At 36.2% G+C, this 24451-nt stretch overlaps 1 protein-coding gene across 5 annotated transcripts in view; it reads right to left on the bottom strand.

Moving 5' to 3' along the window:
- RGS7 (regulator of G protein signaling 7) overlaps nucleotides 1-24451 on the bottom strand; it is a 615580-nt gene that overhangs the window by 303669 nt on the left and 287460 nt on the right. For all 5 annotated transcript variants that reach the window (XM_007462619.1, XM_007462616.1, XM_007462617.1 and 2 more), the window contains one exon: nucleotides 8720-8816. In XM_007462619.1, the coding sequence (XP_007462681.1) occupies nucleotides 8720-8816 (97 nt within the window). The remainder of the gene's footprint in view (nucleotides 1-8719; nucleotides 8817-24451) is intronic.

Raw genomic sequence — 24451 nt, forward strand, 5'->3', positions numbered from 1 at the left:
CTCCTCCCAGAAGAAAGCAATGCTAATGCATCAATTTAAAGAAGTAAAGCTCCACTTTGATAGGCTTTTCTTTAGCAACCTATCATTTCTATGATTTTATAAAAAAAACCTCACTAATGAGCAAAATTAAGCTTTTCAGGCCTGTTGCTTTAAAGAAAGGTCAACATTTGTGAAAATTTTCAGAGTAGGTAACTAATAAATGAAAAGTTAATATGTCTGCATCATTTAAATCTCCCAAAACAAATTTGCAAGATTGCCTCTGACTATCACTATTTTATTCATTCACTAAGAGTCCAGATGACACAATTAGCTGGGTACTGACATTATGATAATAAAGAAGTTAGTTAAGAAAGTCAAAATGTGATTTATTTAAGGAAAAAAATCAGTATCAATGTGTAATGATCTTAAGTTCCAATGGTATTATATGAAAAGAGCAATTAACATGCATTTATCTCCCTAGAAGATTTCAATTTCATATGTTTAGTTACTTGTGAGGAATGAAAGATAGGACACATTAAAGAGTGTTAAAATCTATAAGGCACCTTGAGAATGTGGGAAATGATCATCAATTAATGAAAGTAATAGGTATTCAACAAATACCTTTTAAGGAGATACTAAAATAACCTTGTGCCAGATGCTACAGAGCCTCTAGCACACATAATTACCCCTGGTCTTGCGACAGATTAACTATCTATGAGGAAAGAGAACGTATAAACCTGGGCCTAATCCAGGCCTCTGAAGGTAGTAATAAAAGTAATAATATATTGGTATTAACTACAGTAATTTTTCCATTTATTGCTAATTTCCTGTGTGCCACACACAGATATATTGAATTTCCCAGTAACATCAACATCAAAAAATAAGAATAAACCCCAAGTATCCCATTTTTTCTTGCTCATCTCTTGTGCATGCATTATCTATATTTATCTAACCCTTTCGAATTGTTTATATTTTTAACACATGACCAGTAACAACTTCTACTTTTCATTACCTAGGCTTCCTTTTCAATCAATCAAATTTTCAATCGAATTTTTTCAAACTGTTAAATCTGCCTTGAGGTTAGATTTAAAAATGGCATGAAATAGCTCTAATTCTGAGGAGCTCATATTCATACGGTTCTGAATATGGGTAGAATAGTTTCCTATTTCTGTCCAATTTCCTCCTATGTTATACTCAACACCTCATTCAAGACCTCAGTGGGGTCTTGTTGATCACAGGAGCACAACGGAGCAGCAACTTTAGGGACTAGGCTATTGGTGACCCTCTAGTTCCTTTCATGTGTCTTAAATATTAGTGCTGAACCTGCCGCAGACTTGACTTTGCATTATTTTTTATAAATGTATTATTTTCTATTTGGCTAAATTTTCTCTCTCTTGATAACTTTCCAGAAAGTTCTTCACATATCCTGGTGTTCTCATCTTTGATTTTTTTTTTCTTTCATGGTTTGGGTTTTTACTTTTTGGAACAATTTGGCATCATCTGTAAATCTGAAGACTCCAGATGCCTAAAGATAATATTTAAATTCTAAGATAAAATTCAACACAAGTTGGGATTCCCCAGACTTACAGACAGTTGTTTGTTTATGACTGCACTCTGTTTTCTGCCTTTTATCAATACATTGTTCCTTAACCATGCCAAAATACTCTCAACACTGCCATGTACAGTTCTTCTTTGTAAAAATGTAGTGGTTTTTGGAAATTCTAAAAAAAGTACATCAATTGCCCTTTTTCCCCAAGTCCAAAAAATAAGCTACAATATTAGTGAGCCTCAATATTTCTCCATAGAACCCTGGCTACATGTTTGTGCATTCACCCTGTGTTTATCTATGAACACTGTCAGATTCCCAGGTAGGAATGAGAGAACTAGAAGTTCATCATAGTTCTTAGAGTCTTTTCCAGAGAGCTCCTTAAGGATAGAAATCTGCTATTCTGTAGGCACAATGATTTTTGTCAAGTAAATTACATATTTTGGCTATTGATAATGATTTACTCTTGAGTTGTGTTCATAATCTTAAGAAAAAAGGTCCATCTCCAGAGATTTATTTACAGCTGTTGGTCATACAACAATAAAATGATTCAGTTGTGTTGGAAAGAGTCTTTGCCCTAGCAAGAACATATAGGGAGAAGCCTGTTCTGAGTAAAGGATAAGGTAACAGAACTACTCCAGAAAACCAACACAGTTGGTAGTCAGAGAGGACTCTTATCTGTAGAATTTTGACAGACATATTTATGTATTTGAACAGACTTTCCCTCTCTGGAATGAAGTTATCTGGAGGACAAAATCCAATCCAATCCCAATAATATTCACTTAAAATTCAAAATAGCAAATTCAGATGTCCAAAAAGCACTCCAGAGAAACAGCACCACCATCTACAGTTACCCTGAAAGAGAAAAATAGTTCCTGGGTCTAATTTGCGTGGCTACAAAGAAAACTAAAGGTGAAATCAAAGCATTAAGATATTCCTGAATTTTTACCATTTCTTCTAACATTCTGGTGGAAACAAGAGCTTGCTTTTTATCTTGGTCAAATCAAATTGATTCAACCACATTTTAAAATAAGTCATTTATCTACAAATACAGTGAAAGCCCAATACATAGCTAACCTTATCATTTCCCCAGTAGTATTTAGCTATAGAAAAAGAATTATCTAGAACAAATGCCAGAGAGTCCAAGTAGCTGAGATTAGAATTCTTTACTATTTCTAATCACTTCATGGTGCTATTTTACAATCAGAGTGACAACCAAGATGGGGTGAAGAATCTTTCACAGCAAAGATAATTTAAATACCTGTTTGATTATGTGACAGTTCAGCTTCCCCTCTGTTCCTCAGTTTGGCTGATTGTGTAGTTACCATGTGCCAGTTATTTTGTGACTTTGTCAGAGAGGTATGTCAAGAAAATGACAAAGAAAGGACTGGCTTTTTGCAAATGCTTATGTTTCTTGCAAATCTAGTTAAATTTTTTTGTTTTCTCCAAGAATTAATTTTTTTCAGAATTGAACTTTAAGAACTGCCAATATTTTTAGATATTTTTTTTCTTATTTATTGCTTATAAATTTCCTCTTTGGATTCTTGAATTACCAATGGGATATTATAAAAGCAAAATATTACAAGCATGATTCATGCCAAAATATTTTACAATTGTTTTAAAAGCAATCTATTTCGCTCTGAATTTCTGTAGAACCCATGCTAGCCATTCCAATGACAGGTGAAAAATATTTCACAGTAAGATGTCAGTTTCAGAAAAGAGCATCTTAGACTCTTAGAAATATCTTAGAATTACTTAGACAGTCTTACAGTCTCCAGAGAAAAATATTCCATAATATTTATTTCTATTTTTATTGTCCTTAAGTTAACTCCAGATGTAATCAGGTTTAAGTCATAAGGCACCCTGAAAGCTGTTCTCAAAAACTTTAGATGCAAAATATGTACTTATTAAACTTGCATTCAGCCAGTCCATATCACCAAGCTTTCTCCTTTTCTTTCTTACCAGTGCAGCTACCCACAAGATAAGTTTAAGCCTATACAGATCATTTCTCCATGACACTAATAAACATTCATACAACCTTTGGAAGAATAAAAGATAAGAGGCAGGACATATTCAAATTTTTTCACTTAAAAGCAACTTAATTTTTAAGCTCATATATACTGCTCAGTTTCATATACATGCCTGAAAAGAACAAGGCATCACAGAGAACTGTATACCCTGTTAGAGGACCAAAATAATAATAAAATATGAATAATGATTCATTATCCAGTAATATGAAAAATAATAATTCCTATTTCCATGTAATTGGAGCAGCTCAGCATGTTACTGGTTAGGGCTTCCTTTGTTATCAAACTTGCTGAGAGTAAGAATAGAACACAGAGGGAAAAAATGGCCTGGGTGGATTCTAGAGAATGAATGATGCTTTCTTGAGCCTAAGACTTGAGGCTAAAATCTCAATAGAGTACTATTTAGCCTTAAAAAAGAAGGAAATCCTGCCTTTTGTGACAACATGGAGGAATCTGGAGGACATTATGCCAACTAAAATAAGCCAGACACAGAAGGACAAATACTGCATGACACCATATATATGAGGAATATAAAAGAGTCAAACTCATAAAAGCAGAGAGTAGAATAATGGTTGCCAAGCGCTGGGAGATGGGGAAGTGGGGATATATTAGTCAAAGGGTACAACTTTCAGTTACACAAGATGTAAAAGTTATAGAGATCTCCTGTACAGCATAGTGCCTATAGTTAATAAACTGTATTGCATACTTTAAAATTTGCTGAAATGGTAGCTCTTATATTAAATGTTCTTACCCAAAATTAATTAATTAAAGCAGAAGCAAATTTTACAGGATGATGGATATGCTTATGGCATGGATAGTGGTTTCACCTGTTTATACTTATCTCCAAACTCATCAAGTTGAATACATTAAATGTATAGAGGTTTTTATTTTAATCATACCTCAATAAAGTAGTTAGAAAAAAAGACTTGAGGCTAGCCAAACCCACACATCATAAGGACTATTAAATAACTCTTCTGACTATAAATTTTGCTCTTGCCAATTGGTGGCAAGCCATTTTTATGAGAGTATGTTAAAAGTGATCAATTCAGATGAAGAATGGAAATAAGTTGCAAAAGAACAGTAACAAAAAGATGCAACTCCTTAAGTATCGATATGCTCGTGATGGAGAACGTCCTCAAGCTATTAAGACAAAAGACAGAAATATATGAAATGCAGGAATGGCTGACTTACAACCCCCAATTTATTTCTGACCATTTTAATGAAAACCTACACCATTTATAAAGATCTGAGAAGAGCGTTCAGATTCATTTCCTGCTGTGGCTTACCTGGAAACACAGTAACTTCCCAGTCAATCCCTTGAAGAAAATTAAACTCATACAATGGGTAAAGGCTTATTTCACCATGATCTAGAATAAGTGAAATACTGAATGTCCAGAATATGAAAACATTCAAATGCCCACCACTGATTTCATTTCTTGAACTTGAGGGGGTCCAGTCATATAACACCAATGGAACTGCCTAAGCTATCTCACAAGTTGAGAAGGCAATTCTGGGGGAAAACAAGGTTGTGATTGGACATTGTCCTACCCAAGGACATCTCCTATCCCATAGTTCAAGAGATCAACATGAAGTGTTCATCCAAAGATTTTTCATCTGATGTTGGGACCATGCAAATCAGGAGGCTGAAATTAACAACTCCAAAACCAAAATAATTAGAGAGGTCTTGGATGTTTAGCTGGAAGAAAGCATTTATCAGGAGGTGGGGAAAAATAAACAAGCAAAAAATTTCCAAAGCCCAAACTACTGTTAGTTATATTATCTATGTAATAGCCATGATACTGGGTTTGGATCTCAGATGTTGTGAGAGGATGGAATTGCATCATCATGTTCTTAATACATCTGTTTTCCCCTGAGGTAGATATGAACATTACTTGGTCACCATGACATGTGTATTACATATGGGTGCTGCCTGGTAGAGCTGGATAGTTTCCATCCCTCCACATAACTGTTAACATCCCTCAATCTTAGAGGTTGAAGAGGCTCTTGGCTTGGAGTAAAGGAGCTAGAAGGAACTAGATTCTTCTTTATAATCCCTTCTCCCTCCCACAAGAGAAACAAACAAATCAAAACAAAACCAAAACAAGAAAAAACCATTAGACAAACTGGGGTGGGCTTGATTGAGGCCAGACTGCAGAAGAAATAATCAGGGCCCTTGAAGGGAAACAGAAAGCTCTGCACAAACACGTTGGCCACTGCACCCAGTAAAAAATGAGTGCTGGCCTGGAACCCAGTCTGGCCCTGCTGCCCTACTTAAGGCAGTACCTCTTAAACTTTAGAGTTAAAATTGTGATTCAGATTTAGTAGGTCTGGAGTGGGCCCAGATACTGTATTTCTAATAAATTCCCAGGTGATGTTGATATTCTTGGTTCATGGACCATGCTTTGTTCATCAAGGCTTTAGGGAGCATAAATGGGTAACATGAAAGAGCTAGACCAACAGTATTTGAGACAGTTTTTCCCTTGTGAAATGGTCCATAACAAAATAGACTCCTTTCCCCAACAATCACACTACCTTCCTCTCACACATTACATCACTCATCACAGTTCGTTTCTGATTGAAGTAAGGGCCTAAAGTTAGTAGATCCCTTGTTTCATTAGCAGCTCTGAAGTAGAACATGAAAAAGAGAAAGAAGAAGCAGAAAGAGGCAGGAAAGTAAGCAGTGGATAGCAAGTCAGGCCACAAAAGAATACAGGGATTAATCCCAAATCACCATAAGAAATAGCAGGAGAAGAAAATTACTAAAAAAGACCAAAAACTGCTAGTAAAGTAGATGGAGATTCAGACCATTATAATTTGGGAATATTAATACAAAGAGGTTGGTAAAATACTAGATATAATACTAGACATACAAATTAAATCTACAGCAAAGCATCTAATTGAACCTGTGAGGCAGAGAGCTCCTAAAAGTTTCTAGGAAACACTGAATGATAATTAGAAACTAATTACAGTGATATGAAAATTGTCATTGATATTCTCTTTATTTCACAGCTAGCATTGTTGGTTTATGTTAATGAACATTAAAATAATAACAGGCACTTCATGGTTCAATCTCATTCTTACTTTTTAATTAAGACCTTAATATTGTCAATCAAGAGTTCTTCCAATACAATGCTATATTGGAATTGTATTGGAGGTATAATTACTTGAAGAATTCAACCAAAATTTTAGATTTACCATTAGGGCAGGTAACTCTAACTTGAAGCTCAGCTTAAACTGATGGGCAATCCTTTTGCGTTCAGCCATTAAATTCCTGAATTAAAACGCCTCTGGATGCGCTATGCACTATTTAATTGACCACAGCTCCCAGTTCAGATGGGCAACTTAGTGCATTTATTTGCCTGGATTGTGAATGCATTTCAGTTTACAACCCCAGTATTGAAGTATTTTAAAGAGAGAAGTTCTCTTTTTCATTGGTTGACAAAATACAAGTAGTTTTCATACTTGTGTTTAGAGGTAAAGTTAACTCTCTGAGTTATTGATAGCAAGGAGCTTAATACTTACTCGAGGATATAGGACATATGAAAAAATAACTGTAAGGCAAGGTGGGGCATAATAACTACTAACAGGGAGGCAAAACAACAATAACAAGAAGTCTTTTGAGAGAACAGAGAACAAAACTCAGGATAGTTTTCTCCAATGAGCTCTCTGAGCTAGCTGCTGAAGAATGGACAGAATTTAATGGTCAGAATGACCTCGAAGTCTGGAAGTAGAATACTGAGGAAGGAAGAGATAAAGTCCCAGATATGGGAAAATATAGGGCATCATCAAGGAAGAACAAGAAACTGGAACAAAGTGGGACTGAAAGGCAGTAACAGGAAAAAGAGAGTACGTTTTATTAGAGCAAAATGTCATGCTACTGCAGCTCTTATCTGCTCCATTGCTTTCTCTCTTTCATCTGAGAGCAATGCAGCTATTAAACATCAACATCTGGGCCTACTTATTTGTGTACTGGCCCTAATTATTACCATCGTACCAAGGCTGAAGGATTCCTGGTCATTGGTCTTCTTTTGATCCTTGTTCACAAGAAAGCATCACACAACTCTTGTTCATGAATTCCATCAAGCACCCTCCCCTCCACATGCTCAGCACCAGCCTCCTTACTCTCCTTACTGGCTGTGAAGGCTTTGGTCTTTCTGATTCTGTCTCTTCTCTAAGCCATGCCATCCAAGGACAGAGCACACCCGAGTCCCCAGAGCTTGGCCATTCACTATCTCCTGGAGCCAGAGCACCTATTTCTAACTTATTATCATCCATTTTCTCTGGGGCTTCTCTAGTCACTTTCAAGCAAATCTGTGGGGTTTCCCTATTTCTAATAATAATTCCTATATCTCACAATCACCCAATTATAAAACAAAAACCATTGGGTCATGTCATCTTATATCCTATATACCTAGTTATTCACCAAATCCCCATGCTTTTTCCTCTCTATTCCTCCACTCCCTGGCTATCAGATCCTTAGCATTCCAATTATTCCTACAAAAGCCTTATACCTAGCACAGTGACAAGGACCCTTACTGAATATCAATTCACCCCAAGCACTTTCATCATAACATTCTCTGCAAAAATTGTAGGTATCTCCATATTTTCTGTTATATCAGAATTAGATTCTTTGGTTGGCTTTCAAAGACCCTAGACCCTCCTTATTTGACCCAACTCTATTTGTTCCCATCTATCCACCCTGTTCTTAGCAGTTTGGTCACTCCCAGTTTTGCACGCAGAATTGGTTGAGGTAGTAGTCGAGGCTGATATAATTCCTCATTTTTCAAACTCAGCTTATCACTGCTCTTCAGGAACCCTTTCTTGCCTCTTCATTGATTTTTGTCACCTTCCTAACTTTTGTATATAATCTACAGCACACTGTTTCATACATCTATATTTTAATATTTTCTTTTTTTTTTGTTATTTCACGTTTGTTCATTATGTCTTTGCAACTACTTTTGGGTAAGGTCATGATTCTTTTTTTTGCTGTTTTGATTTGTTTTACTATCAAGTCAAGTATCCAACATGATGTTGAACATGACATAAATTTTTATAATTATTGAATAATGAGTTAGAGAGAGCGTCAATAGTAAATGGCTAGAATAGATTTTACATAGTTATATGAAAAGTGCTAGAGAAAATAGTGTTACACTGAATGCAAACTTACCAGAGAAGACACTAGGTATCTTGGAAAGAAAGCTTTTGACGGTACGAATAGGAATTCCATTTTTTTCATCTTGCATGCGTGCTATGACGTCTTCCATCTAAATAACAATAATAAAATAATTAAAACGTTTTAAAAGTTGAACTTTATGAGAAAAATCAGTCCTCATAAGAATTTTGTATACCTGTTTTGCCTAACTAAGAATAATGCCATATTCTTGTCTTTCTATACTTTGTCACATTAATATTTTCATTTTGGTTAAAAGATGATTGAGAAAACAGAAAGAAAGGTGGCTATTTCAGAGTTCATTAAGCTTAAGAAGAATTTTGTGCTTGGAATATTGCCTCTCTCTTGGTTTCACATTCTTTGGTTATAAATGATCAGAAAACATTGTGATAACAAGATCCACATTTCATTAATGCTATCTCTACTGAAGTCAGTACAAAAGAAAATAGAAGATTTAAAAGCATCAGTTTGGACTTCCTCTTCAAACAAGAGAGTTTATATGATTTGGTTTAACATAAACTTCCACAACCTGACTAGAAATACAGGACTGACTGCCAGCAACTGCTTCTTCTCTTGCCCAGGCATTTACTAAACTGACATATGAAATCTACTTGCATGCACACATGTACAAAAGTAATAAAATGAATGTCACACCATAGCCTTTTGCTAATTTAGTACCTTCCAATGTATGTATCTTTCTTTCAATCTGATTAGTACATTCTCTTTTGTTTTTGAAAAATTTTCAGTTTTAAGTGGCTTTGCTTTACCAAGTCTAATGTGGAACTTAGTTTTGAATAACATTCAAATCACAACTTCAGACTTTTGTATGTGCTTCTAAGCCTGTGGCACATATATACACACAAATATACACAAGTTGTATTGAGAGTATGAAACTCAAAATTTATCATTTACTTATCTCACAAGCAGTTACTTATGACTGATTCTAGACCAGACTTACAGAGGGCACTATGGATGTGAATATGAATATAATACACTTGCTGCCTTCAAAAAATTCAGTCAATATTGAAAACAATGGGTGAGTAGTGAAATTTGAGTAAGGTTTGTAGTTTAGTTAATAGTGTAGTACCAATATCAATTTCCCATTTTTGAAAATTATGTTATCATTATATAAGATGATGAAATTAGAGGAAGCTGAACAAAGGGCATATAGGGACTTCTATGTACAATTTTTGCATCTTTTCTCTAAATATTTCAAAATAAAAAGTTTTAAAATATCACAGTCTAAATGTTGTATCTAAATGTTGTATCAAGTAATCATCAATCAACCAGAACAGTTTTCAATGAAGAGATCTTATTTGCCTGGATAAGTATTTTCAGATTTATTAACATGAGAAACTAAGATGTGGGAAATTGGGTTTCAGATCTTCTCATTATCATTCATGACACTTTGAGCAAGCTAAGCAACTTCTCTAAGGTTTCGTTTCCTCATGTGTAAAATGTATATAATAATATTTATAACAACTATTCCACAACCTTTGTAGGGTTGGGTTGGGGTGGGAGGAGGACAGTATTTTATTAAATGATATAGCATATATAAAACACCACACACAGACAATAAATATTGGACTTCAGATGTCTACACACACCACACCCCTGATACTTTGAGCTGCATATTCTCCACTCCTTATGTTCCTTTTTCATGTGTAGGGAGCACCATTAGCCTAATTCTCCTGCCTCTCTCTGTTCCCTAACTCACTCCACTCTGGGGAGCTGTGCTGACTTATCAGGTAAAAGAGTTGGGAATGAGAAATTGGCCGACAGAGCCCATCCTTTTCCCGTAGGGAAGCCCATATCCAAATCTGCTGATGTGGAGAGGCCTACCCCAGTGGGTGAGTAGTCTGTTAAGGACTGGGTTTTAGGATTAAGTCTCCTGTGTTCACAAACACTCTTCAATATAATAGCTTTGTCAGCGATCAAGGTGATACCGTGACCTCTAACTGCTTTACTCTTTGGTTGTGATATTCAGTGGGTTCAGAATTCAGCTAGGAAAGGAAGTCTGTTTTTTCTTTTAATCAGACCCCCCCCAAAGACCCCAACAATATTCAGTTCTTTACATGTAATAAAATATTTCATCCAATTATAGAAACATGAAAAAATATACACTTTTATGGCTTTATTTTGTTGTTGTTTGTCCTTCTTTTACCTGACACAATGCTCAGAAGTGAGGAATAAGCTGCTTTGCCTTGCGTAGTATCAGCCTGTAAACCCTTTTATCATCAGCTTAATGGTTTAAACTAGGCCAGCTTAGATGGACATGGAAACCTCTCTGACTCCCACTTTAATCACCTAAGCTCCCTGGATGTGACAGTCATCACCTCTGGTTGGGTGCTGAATTAAGGGCCATCTCTCAGTTCGCTGGATCCCAAAGTAGCAAGGTTAGGAATCTGGGAATTAAAAGTGACCTCTGTGGTTATATTTTAAAATCTTCAATGTTCCTGAGCCATAAGTTCCACAGTAGAAAAAAATTTTAAACTCCATGTAAAAATAGGATTTGTGTTCTAGATTGAAAATGTGATCATCAAAATGTATTCAGGGGTTTTTATCTTAATTCAGATATGATTTACACATGAACCTTATCATGACATAGAATAAGCAAACAAAACAACAAAACAAAACAAAAACAAAGGCCCAATATAATCTAGTTTTTAAAAGCTAAAATCAGTCACAAAGGCCACATATAAAAAACACATCATTCTAAACTCATTTAAGCATTTACTCAGAGACTATTTTTATAATAAGCAGGTTTTAACATGCTTGATCATCTGCTTTCCGACTATAAGCAATGGAAAATGGATGAGGAGAATGCTAAAAGCAGACAAACTAAAAAGCAAGCTACACAGCAAGATACTAAAAAAGTAACTCTAATAAATATTAAAACTCTTTAGGACAATTTAATTTAAGGCCAAAAGACTCAGATATCACGAGCATCCCCAAAGATTATCTATCTACCTACCTATCTATCTACATATCTACCTATCTATCTATCTATCTATCTATCTATCTATCTATCTATCTTCATAAGGATGATATTGAGTTATACAGGGTCAGAATGTGTTTTCACACTCATGAGCCTGTTTCTGAAGGTGAGGAGACTTTGAGCATGGGATGACATAACAGTAGACTATGGGCAGTAAAACAGGGCATGCCTTTGGTCACGGAGGCTCTCTCTCAGTCTTATTTAATTAACCCTTAAAATGAAAAGTTAGAAGCAGGTGATTTGTAAGATTTCTTATAGCTACAAAATTACTTAAGTCTGGAAATAATCATCAGTGTTCGGAACTGGGTAAGTTTTTTTACTTAAGTCAAAGAGTCAAATCTCGGTCAAAAACCGATGAGCTGATTAAACTGACCAGACCTTTTACAAATGCATTTGCTTCCAGCTGTCAACACATTTCAGTTTCAATCCAAACAGCAGAGTGATTATGAACATGCACTTAGGACTGTCAGATCTAAGTTTGGTCCTGGCTGTGCCACCTGCAAGCTGTATGAACAGGTAAGTTACTTTGTTACTCTAAGATTTAGTTTTCTCATTTTTTAATGGAAAAAAAGATAATAGTATACATATTATCAGGGGTGAAGATTAATGAAACAATACTACTTAAATGTTTATCATAATGCTGCCATGAGACCCCATGGAGGCTTGCTAATGCTCAAACATCCATTTCTTATTTTTAGAGATTTTACAGTTTGGAGCTCTACAAATCACCATTTCACAAGCCAGCCATGAATACTATAGGATGGCAGGCAATATGTAGGAGAACTAGTTACTCAATCAAAAGTCAGTACTGATTGCCTAAAAAGTGTGGCCAAGATGGAGGAGTAGGAAGACCCTGAGCCCACCTCCTCCAATGGGCACACCAAAATTACAACTATTTACAGAGCAGCTATTGATGAGAACAACCTGAAGACTAGCAGAAAAGGTCTTCCACAGCTATAGATATAAAGAAGGAATCACAATGAGAATGGTAGGAGAGGCGGAGGTGTAGTATAGTCAAGACCCATACTCTCAGGTAAGCTACCAAAACTCCCAAGGAAGAGAACCTCAAATGAGAGGATACTTAAAAATACACAGGTTCTCCTCAAGAAGCTAGGGGTCCAAGCCCCATATCAGGCTCCCTGGCCGGGGGTCCTTCACCAGGAAGATGAGCTCCCAGAATCCATCTTTGAAGGCCAATGGGGCTTGTTTTCAGGAGAGCCAAAGGACTGTGGGAAATACAGACTCCACTCTTAAAGGTCACACACAAAATCTCACATGTTCTGAGACTCAGAGCAGAAGCAGTAATTTGAAAGTAGCCTGGGTCAGACCCACTTGCTGATCTTAGAGAGCCTTCCAGAGAGGCAGGAGGAAAGTAGGACTCATCCTGGGGAAATAGACACCAGAGGCAGCTATTTTGGGGAACTTGTTCTACCACAAGGACACTGGAGCTGGCAAGTGCCATTTTGGAGTCCTCCCTCTACCTTATAGCACCAGGACCAGACCCTCCAGCCAGCTGGTTGGCACTAGTCCTGGGACTGCCCCAGGCCCAGCAGGGGACACAGCATCACCCACCAGAAGGCAGGCAGCAGCCATAGGCCCCCATGAACAACCCCTGCAGACCCAGGAACTAGTCCCACTCCCGAGGAGGCTCAATACTTGGCCCTGCCCACCAGTGGCCTGGGCACTAGCCCCAGGAGCCGACCTTACCCACCAGTGAGACAGCACCAGTCTCTAGACACCCTGGGCTCCAGCCCAGCCCCAAGTGAACACCAGCTCCAAGACACAATGAGCCATGCAGCCAGCAGTCCAGGGATCTGGCCCCAACCCCAGGGGCCAACAGCAACCTCTGACTCCCAGGATCACAAAGTCAGCCACCTCATATCCTGGCCCCACCCAGCAGCAGTTGACAGTCTCTGGGCTATGCAGGGCCTGGCAACCAACTAGCCTGGATTCAGTCACGCCTACAGGTATGCCCACACTAGTTGGCCCTGCCACAACAGAAGGGCCCATGAAGCCCACATACAAGGTACCTCTAGAGCATACAGTTCTGGTGAACAAAGGAGAGTGTGCTGCTGGACCCCATATGACATCTCAAGCATAAGGCCACATTTCCAAGATTGAGAAATGTAACTGACCTTCCTAATACACAAAAATAAAAACTGGGAATCAGGCAAAATGAAATGACAGACAGAAGAATATTTCTGAAACAAAAAACAACATAAAGCCCAGAAGGAGAGTTAAGCAAAGTGGAGATAAGTAATCTACCCAATAAACAGTTCATGATAATAATCATAAAGATGCTCAGAGAGCTTGGGAGAAAAATGGGTAAACACAGTGAGAAGTTTAACACAGATTTAGAAAATATAAAGAAGAACAAAACAAAGCTAAAGAATACAATACCTAAAGTAAAAAATACACTAGAAGGAATCAAGAGTAGACCAGATGACACAGAGGAATGGGTCAGTGAACTGGAAGAGAGTAGTGCAAATCACCTAAGCTGAAAGGAAAAAAAAAAATTAGGACAGCTTAAGAAACCACTGGCAAAAATCAAGCATACTGATATTAGCATTATAGGGATCACAGAAGGAGAAAAAAGAGAGAGAAAGGAGCAGAGAACATATTTGAAGACATGATAGCTGAAAATTCATTAACCTGGGAAAGAAAACAGAAATCCATTACCAGGAAACACAGAGTCTAAAACAAAATCAACCCAAAGAGGACCATACCAAGACACACAGTAATTAAAAGAGCAAAAATTAAAGAGAGAATATTAAAAACAGTAAGGAAAAAACAACCAGTTACATACAAGGGAACTGCCAAAAGACAATCAGCTGACTTTGCAATGGAAACTCTGCAGGCCAGAAGTGATGACATGATATATTTAAAGTGATGAAAGGAAAAGACCTATAACAGAAATATCTACCCAGAAAGGCTATCATTCTGATTTTAAGGAGAAATAAAGAGTTTTACAGACAAGCAAAAGCTAAATGAGTTTAGCCCCACTAAACCGACTGGAAAAGAAATGTTAAAGGAATACATCTAAGCAGGAAATAAAAGACTACAGCTAAAGGCATGGAAATTATGAAAAGAAAAATCTCATTGGTAAAAGGAAATATTCAATAAAGATGGTAGATCAACCATTATAAAGCCAGCAGGAAGGTGAAAAGACAAAAGCAGTAAAATCATCTATGTCCACAATAAGTAGTTAAAGGATACATAAAACAAAAATATTGTAAAGTAGGATCTCAAAAATCATTAAATGTGTAAAAACTCAAGGTTGGTAAAGTGTGCTTGACCTTAAGAGATCATCAACTTAATCACATATATGAACAGATTGCTATATACAAATGATCTGGTAAAGACAAACCAAAAATCTATAATATATACACACGTACAATAAGAGAAAGGAATCCAAACATAACACTAAACATAGTAATTAAATCAGAAGGGAAGACAGCAAAAGAAGAAAGGGAAAAAAAGACTACAAAAACAACCCAATAACAATCGACAAAATGGCAATAAGTACACCTCTAAAAATAATTACTTTAAATGTAAATGAACTAAATACTCCATTCAAAAGACATAGAGTGGCTGAATGGATACAAAACAAGACCCATATACATACATACATATACACTGCCTATAAGAAACTCACATCAGACCTAAAGACATAGACAGAGTGAAAGTGGGAGGATGGAAAAAGGTATTCCACGAAAACGAAAAGGTAAAGAAAGTTGGGGTAGCAGTGCTTATATTAGACAAAATAGACTTTAAAACAAACACTGTAACAAGAGACAAAGAAGGACATTGCATAAGGATAAAGGCATCAGTCCAAGAAGATATAACAACTGTAAATGTGTATGTTCCCAACATAGGACCTCCTAAATACATAAAGCAAATAGTAACAGACATAAAGGAAGAAACTGACAGTAACACAATAATATTAGGGGACTTTAAACCCCACTTACATCAATGGACAGTTTATCCAGACAGAAAATCAAGATGGAAACACTGGCCTTAAATGGCACCTTAGACAAAATAGAGTTAATAGATAAAGAAAATTCCATCCAGAGGCAGCATAATGCACAATTTTTCAAGTGTATATGAAACATTCTCCAGGACAGATCACATGCTGGGCCACAGAACAAGTCTCAGTAAGTTTACGAATATTATAATCATACCAAGCATTTTTTTTTGACCACACCATTATGATACTAGATATCAGCTACAAAAAACCAATCAAATAAAAATGTTAAGACTGCAAAAAAAATGAATACATAGAGGCTAAACAATATGCTACTGAACAACCAATGAGTCACTTAAGAAATCAAAGGGGAAATTTTAAAAATACCTGGAGACAAAAAAAATAAAATAAAAATAAAAACACAATGATCCAAAATCTATGGTTAGGAGAAGTTCTAAGAGGGAAATTTATAGTAATAAAAGCCTACCTCAGGAAACAAGAAAAATCTGAAATAAACAACATAACCTTATACCTAAAGGAACTGGAAAAAGAAGAAAACAAAACCCAAAGTTAATAAAAGAAAAGAAATAATAAAGTTCAGAGTGGAAATAAATGAAATAGAGACTAAGAAAATAAAAGGTAGAGAAAAGATTGATGAAACTAAGCTCTGGTTCGTTGAAAAGAGAAATAAAATCAATAAAACTTTAGCCAGACTCATGAGAAAAACAAAAAGGGCCCAAATAAATAAAATCATAAATGAAAAAGAAGTTATTACAACTGACACCACAGGGAAATAAAATGATCATAAGAGAAAACTATGAAAAATTATATGCCAATAAATGGACAACCTAGAAGGAATGGACAAATTCCTAGAAGTGTGTAATTTCACAAGACCGAGTCTGGAATAAATAGAAAATATAAACTGACCAAATACTAGTAATGAAATTGAATCAGTAATCTAAAAAATCCCCAAAAACAAAAGTTCAGGACAAGATGGCTTCAAAAGTGAATTCTACCAAACATTTAAAGAAGAGTTAACACCTATCCTTCTCCAACTACTCCAAAAAACTGCAGAGGAAGAAATGCTTCAAAAATCATTCTCTGAGACCACCATCACTCTGATAACAAAACCAGAAAAAGATACCACAAAAAAATAAAATTACAGGCCAATATCACTGATAAAACACAGATGCAAAAATCCACAATATATTAAGAAACAGAATTCAATTCAATAATACATTAACAACATCATATATCATGATCAAGTGAAATATATCCCACGGTATCAAGAATGGTACAAAATCTGCAAATTAATCAATGTGATATACCACATTAACAAATTAAAGAATAAAAATTATATGATTATCTCAATAGATGCAGAAAAAGCTTTTGACAAAATTCAATATTCCTTTATGATAAAAAAAAAAACTCAACAAAGTGGGTATAGAGGGAACAAACCTCAACATAATAAAAACCATATATGACAAATCCACAGCTAACATCATACTCAAGGGTGAAAACATGAGCTTCTTTCCTGTAAGATCACAAAGAAGCAAAAAATGTGAACTCTCACCAATTTTATTCACCATAGTATTGGAAGTCCTAGCCACAGCAGTCAGACAAGAAAAAAGAGGAATTCTAACTGGAAAAGAAGTAAAACTGTTATTGTTTTCAGAGAACAGGATACTATATATAGAAAATTCTAAAGATACCACCCAAAACCAATTAGAACTCATCAATGAATTGAGTAAAATTGCAAAATTTAAAATAAATATATAGAAATATATTGTATTCCTATAAATTTACAATAAACTATCAGAGAGAGAAATTAAGAAAACTATCCCATTTACAATTGCAGCAGAATAAAAAAATACCTCGGAATAAATCTAAGAAGGTAAAAGACCTGTAATCGTAAAACTGTAAGATGCTGATGAAAGAAAATAAAACACAAACAGATGGAAAGATATACCATGGTCTTAGATTGGAAGACCTAATATTGCTAAAATGACTATACTATCCAAATCAACCTACAGCTTCAATGCAAGCCCTATCAAAATACATATTGCATTTTTTTTTTCCAAGTTCTTTGTTCTGATGCTGTCTCTGCCCAGAGGTCTGAATGTTTACATCAGCTTGTTTTTTTGTTTGTTTGTTTGTTTTTTTGGCATCAATTTTATACACATCAGTGTATACATGTCAATCCCAAACTCCCAATTCATCCCACCCCCACATCCACCCCCGCCACTTTCACCCCTTGGTGTGCATAAGTTTGTTCTCTACATCTGTGTCTCAATTTCTGCCCTGCAAACTGGTTCATCTCTAACATTTTTCTAGGTTCCACATATATGCGTTAATATATGATATTTGTTTTTCTCTTTCTGACTTACTTCACTCTGTATGACAGTCTCTAGATCCATCCACTTGTCTCAACATATGACCCAATTTCATTCCTATTTATGGCTGAGCAATATTCCATTGTATATACGTACCACATCTTCTTTATCCATTCATCTGTCGATGGGCATTTAGGTTGCTTCCATGACATGGCTATTGTAAAAAGTGCTGCAATGAACACTGGGGTGCATGTGTCTTTTTGAATTATGGTTTTCTCTGGGTATATGCCCAGTAGTGGGATTGCTGGGTCATATGGTAATTTTATTTTTAGTTTTTTAAAGAACCACCACACAGTTCTCCATAGTGGCTGTATCAATTTACATTCCCACCAACAGTGCAAGAAGGTTTCCTTTTCTCCACACCCTCTCCAGCATTTGATGTATATAGATTTTCTGATGATGGTCATTCTAACGGGTGTAAGGTGATATCTCATTGTAGTTTTGATTTGCATTTCTCTAATAATTAGTGATGTTGAGCAGCTTTTCATATGCTTCTTGGCCATTTGTACGTCTTCATTGGAGAAATGTCTATTTAGGTCTGCCCATTTTTGGATTGGATTGTTTGTTTTTTTAATATTGAGCAGCATGAGCTGTTTATATACTTTAGAGATTAATCCTTTGTCCGTTGACTCATTTGCAAATATTTTCTCCCATTCTGAGGGTTGTCTTTTCATCTTTTTTACGATTTTCCTTGCTGTGCAAAAGCTGTTAAGTTTCATTAGGTCCCATTTGTTTATTTTGGTTTTATTTCCATTACTCTAGGAGGTGGATCAAAAAAGATCTTGCTGTAATTTATGTCAAAGAGTGTTCTTCCTATGTTTCCCTCTAAGAGTTTTATAGTGTCTGGTCTTACATTTAGGTCTTTAATCCATTTTGAGTTTACTTTTGTGTATGGTATTAGGGAGTGTTCTAATTTCATTCTTTTACATGTAGCTGTCCAGTTTTCCCAGCACCACTTATTGAAGAGACTGTCTTTTCTCCATTGTATATCCTTGCCTCCTTTGTCATAGATTAGTTGACCATAGGTGCGTGGGTTTATCTCTGGCCTTTCTATCTTGTTCCATTGATGTGTATTTCTGTTTCTGTGCCAGTACCATATTGTCTTGATTACTGTAGCTTTGTAGCATAGTCTGAAGTCAGGGAGTCTGATTTCTCCAGCTCCATTTTTTCCCCCTCCAGACTGCTTTGGTTATTTGGGGTCTTTTGTGTCTCCATACAAATTTTAAGATATTTTGTTCTAGTTCTGTAAAAAATGCCATTGGTAATTTGACAGGGATTGCACTGAATCTGTAGATTGCTTTGGGTAGTATAGTCATTTTCACAATATTGATTCTTCCAATCCAAGAACATGGTATATCTCTCCATCTGTTGGTATCATCTTGAATTTCTTTCATCAGTGTCTTATTGTTTTCTGCATACAGATCTTTTGTCTCCCTAGGCAGGTTTATTCCAAAGTATTTTATTCTCTTTGTTGCAATGGTAAATGGGAGTGTTTCCTTAATTTCTCTTTCAGATTTTTCATCATTAGTATATCGGAATGCAAGAGATTTCTGTTCATTAATTTTGTATCCTGCAACTGTACCAAATTAATTGATGAGCTCTAGTAGTTTTCTGGTGGCATCTTTAGGACTCTCTAAGTATAGTATCATGTCATCTGCAAACAATGACAGTTTTACTTCTTTTCCAATTTGTATTCCTTTTATTTCTTTTTCTTCTCTGATTGGCGTGGCTAGGACTTCCAAAACTATGTTGAATAATAGTGGTGACAGTGGATATCCTTGTCTTGTTCCTGGTCTTAGAGGAAATGCTTTCAGTTTTTCACCATTGAGAATGATGTTTGCTGTGGGATTGTTGTATATGGCCTTTATTATGTTGAGGTAGGTTCACTCTATCCCCACTTTCTGGAGAATTTTTACCATAAATCGGTGTTGAATTTTGTCAAAAGCTTTTTCTGCATCTATTGAGATGATTGTATGGTTTTTATTCTTCAATTTCTTAATATGGTGTATCACATTGATTGATTTGCATATATTGAAGAATCCTTGCATCCCTGGGATAAATCCCACTTGATCGTGGTGTATGATCCTTTTAATGTGTTGTTGAATTCTGTTTGCTAGTATTCTGTTGAGGATTTTTGCATCTATATTCATCAGAGAGTAATTTTCTTTTTTTGTAGCTTTTTTGTCTGGTTTTGCTATCAGGGTGATGGTGACCTCATAGAATGAGTTTGGGAATGTTCTTTCCTCTGCAATTTTTTGGAAGAGTTTGAGAAGGATGGGTGTTAGCTCTTCTCTAAATGTTTGATAGAATTCACCTGTGAAGTCATCTGGTCTTGGACTTTTGTTTGTTGGAAGATTTTTTTTTTTTTTGCGGTACGCGGGCCTCTCACTGTTGTGGCCTCTCCTGTTGTAGAGCACAGGCTCCGGACGCGCAGGCTCAGCGGCCATGGCTCACGGGCCCAGCCACTCCGCGGCATGTGGGATCTTCCCAGACCAGGGCACGAACCCATGTCCCCTGCATCGGCAGGCGGACTCTCAACCACTGCGCCACCAGGGAAGCCCGACGTTGGAAGATTTTTAATCGCAGTTTCAATTTCATTACTTGTGATTGGTCTGTTCATATTTTTTATTTCTTCCTGGTTTAGTCTTGGACGGTTATACTTTTCTAAGAATTTGTCCATTTCTTCCAGGTTGTCCATTTTATTGGTGTAGAGTTGCTTGTACTAGTCTCTTAGGATGCTTTGTATTTCTGCGATGTCTGTTGTATCTTCTTTTTCATTTCTAATTTTCCTGATTTGAGTCCTCTCCCTCTTTTTCTTGATGAGTCTGGCTAATGGTTTATCAATTTTGTTTATCTTCTCAAAGAACCAGCTTTTAGTATTATTGATCTTTGCTATTGTTTCCTTTTGTTTCTATTTCATTTATTTCTGCTCTGATCTTTATGATTTCTTTCCTTCTGCTAACTTTCGGTTTTGTTTGTTCTTCTTTCTCTAGTTACTTTAGGTGTAAAGTTAGATTGTTTACTTGAGATTTTTCTTGTTTCTTGAGGTAGGCCTGTATAGCTATAAGCTTCCCTCTTAGAACTGCTTTTGCTGCATCCCATAGGTTTTGGATCATTGTGTTTTCACTGTCATTTTCTATAGGTATTTTTAAATTTCCTCTTTGATTTCTTCAGTGATCTCTTGGTTATTTAGTAACGTACTGTTTAGCCTCCATGTGTTTTTTTATTTTTACATTTATTTCCCTGTAATTCATTTCTAATCTCACAGCATAGTGGTCAGAAAAGATGCTTGATATGATTTCAATTTTCTTAAATTTACTAAGTTTTGATCTGTGACCCAAGATGTGATCTATCCTGGAGAATGTTCCATGCACACTTGAGAAGAAAGTGTAATCTGCTGTTTTTGGATGGAATGTCCTGTAAATATCAATTAAAACTATCTGGTCTATTGTGTCATTTAAAGCTTGTGTTTCCTAATTAATTTTCTGTTTGGATGATCTGTCCATTGGTGTAAGTGAGGTGTTAAAGTCCCCCACTATTATTGTGTTACTGTCGATTTCCTCTTTGAGAGCTGTTAGCAGTTGCCTTATATATTGAGTTTCTCCTATGTTGGGTGCATATATATTTATAATTGTTATATCTTCTTCTTGGATTGATCCCTTGATCATTATGTAGTGTCCTTCCTTGTCTCTTGTAACATTCTTTAAAATCTATTTTACCTGATATGAGTATTGCTACTCCACCTTTCTTTTGATTTCCATTTGCATGGAATATATTTTTCCATCCCCTCACTTTCAGTCTGTATGTGTCCCTAGGTCTGAAGTGGGTCTCATGTAGACAGCATATATATGGGTCTTGTTTTTGTATTCATTTAGGAAGTCTGTGTCTTGTGGTTGGAGGATTTAATCCATTCACATTTAAGGTAATTATCGATATGTATATTCCTATTACCATTTTCTTAATTGTTTTGGGTTTGTTTTTGTAGGTCCTTTTCTTCTCTTGTGTTTCCCACTTAGAGAAGTTCCTTTAGCATTTGTTGTACAGCTGGCTTGGTGGTGCTGGATTCTCTTAGCTTTTGCTTGTGTGTAAAGCTTTTGATTTCTCCATCGAATCTGAATGAGATCCTTGCTGGGTTGAGTAATCTTGGTTGTAGCGTCTTCCCTTTCATCACTTTAAGTATATCATGCCACTCCCTTCTGGCTGTGGAGTTTCTGCTGAGACATCAGCTGTTAACCTTATGGGAATTCCCTTGTATGTTACTTGTTTTTCTTTTGCTGCTTTTTATAATTTTTCTCTGTCTTTAATTTTTGCCAATATGAATACTATGTGTCTTGGCATGTTTCTCCTTGGGTTTATCCTGTATGGGACTATCTGCGCTTCCTGGACTTGGGTGGCTATTTCCTTTCCCATGTTAGGTAAGTTTGTGACTATAATCTCCTCAAATATTTTCTTGAGTCCTTTCTCTCTCTCCTCTCCTTCTGGGACCCCCCGTAATGTGAATGTTGCAGTTAATGTTATCCCAGAGGTCTCTTAGGCTGTCTTCATTTCTTTTCATTCTTTCTTCTTTATTCTGTTCCACAACAGTGAATTCCACCATTCTGTTTTCCAGGTCACTTATCTGTTCTTCTGCCTCAGTTATTCTGTTATTGATTCCTTCTAGTGTAATTTTCATTTCATTTATTGTATTGTTCATCTCTGTTTGTTTGTTCTTTAATTCTTCTAGGTCTTTCTTAAACATTTCTTGCATCTTCTCGATCTTTGCCTCCATTCTTTTTCCGAGGTCCTGGATCATCTTCACTGTCATTATTCTGAATTATTTTTCTGGAAGGTTGCCTATCTCCACTTCATTTAGTTGTTTTTCTGGGGTTTTATATTGTTCCTGCATCTTGTACATTGCCCTCTGCCTTTTCATCTTGTCTATCTTTCTGTGAATGTGGTTTTTGTTCCACAGGCTGCAGGACTGTAGTTCTTGCTTCTGCTGTCTGCCCTCTGGTGGAAAGATTGCATTTTTCACAGAACTAGAACAAATAATTCTAACATTTGTATGGAAACACAAAAGCCCCCCAAAAGCCAAAACAAGCTTTAGAAAGGAGAACAAAGCTGAAGGTAGCACATTTCCTGATTTCAAACTATACTACATAATTACAGGCATCGAAACAGTATGGTGCTGGCACAAAACCAGTCACATAGATCACTAGAACAGAATAGAGAACATAGAAATGAACCCTCACTTATATGGGCAATTAATCTATGGAAAAGGATGCAAAAATATACAGTGGGGAAAAGACAGCCTCTTTAACAAATGGTGTTGGGAAAACCGGACAGTTACATGCAAAAGAATCAAACTGGATTACTCTCTCACACGAAGCACAAAAATAAGTTCAAAATGGATTAAAAACTTAAATGAAACACCTAAAACCATAGTACTTCTAGAGGAAAACATAGGCAATAAGCTCTTTGCCATCAGTCTTAGTTATATTTTTATTAAATATGTCTTATCTGGCAAGGGAAACAAAAGCAAAAATAAACAAATGGGACTACATCAAAGTAAACAGCTTTTGCCCAGCAAAGAAATTATTAACAAAACAAGAAGTCCACCTACTTAATGGGAGAATGCATTTGAAGTGATATATCTGATAAGGAGTTAATATAAAAAATATAAAAAGAACTCATACATTTCAACATCAAAAAAACAACCCACTTGGGACTTCCTTGGCAACACAGTGGATAAGAGTCCGTGCTGCCAATGCAGGGGGCCTGGATCCCTGGTCAGGGAACTGGGTCCCACATGCATGCTGCAACTAAAAGTTCGTGTCCCACAACTAAGGAGCCCATGTGCTGCAACTAAGGAGCTGGAGAGCCACAACAGAGGAGCCTGTAAACTGCAATTAAAGAGCCTGCCTGCTGCAACTAAGACCTGGTGCTAATTAATTTATTAATTAATAAAAATAAAATAAACAATCCATTTTAAAAAATGGGTAGAGAACCTGAATAGACATTTTTCCAAAGCAGACATACAGATAGCATATGAAAAGATGCTCAACATTGTTAATCATCAGAGAAATGCAAATTAAAACCATGATGATAATATCACCTCACACTTTTAGAATGGATATCATCAAAAAGACCACAAATAACAAATGTTGGCCAGGATGTAAAGAAAAGGGAATCCTTGTACACTGTTGTTGGAACTGTAAATGAGGCAGTCACTATGCATAAAAGTCTGGAGGTGCTTCAAAATACTAAAAATAGAGCTACCATATGATCCAGCATATCCACTCCTGGGTGTATATCAAAAAAACACAAAAACACGAATTTAAAAAGATACATGCACTGCAATACACATAGTAGCCTTATTTATAAAACCAAGAAAT

Source organism: Lipotes vexillifer, unplaced genomic scaffold, assembly GCF_000442215.2.
Source record: "Lipotes vexillifer unplaced genomic scaffold, Lipotes_vexillifer_v1.1 scaffold104, whole genome shotgun sequence".
In the NCBI taxonomy this organism is placed as follows: Eukaryota; Metazoa; Chordata; class Mammalia; order Artiodactyla; family Lipotidae; genus Lipotes; species Lipotes vexillifer.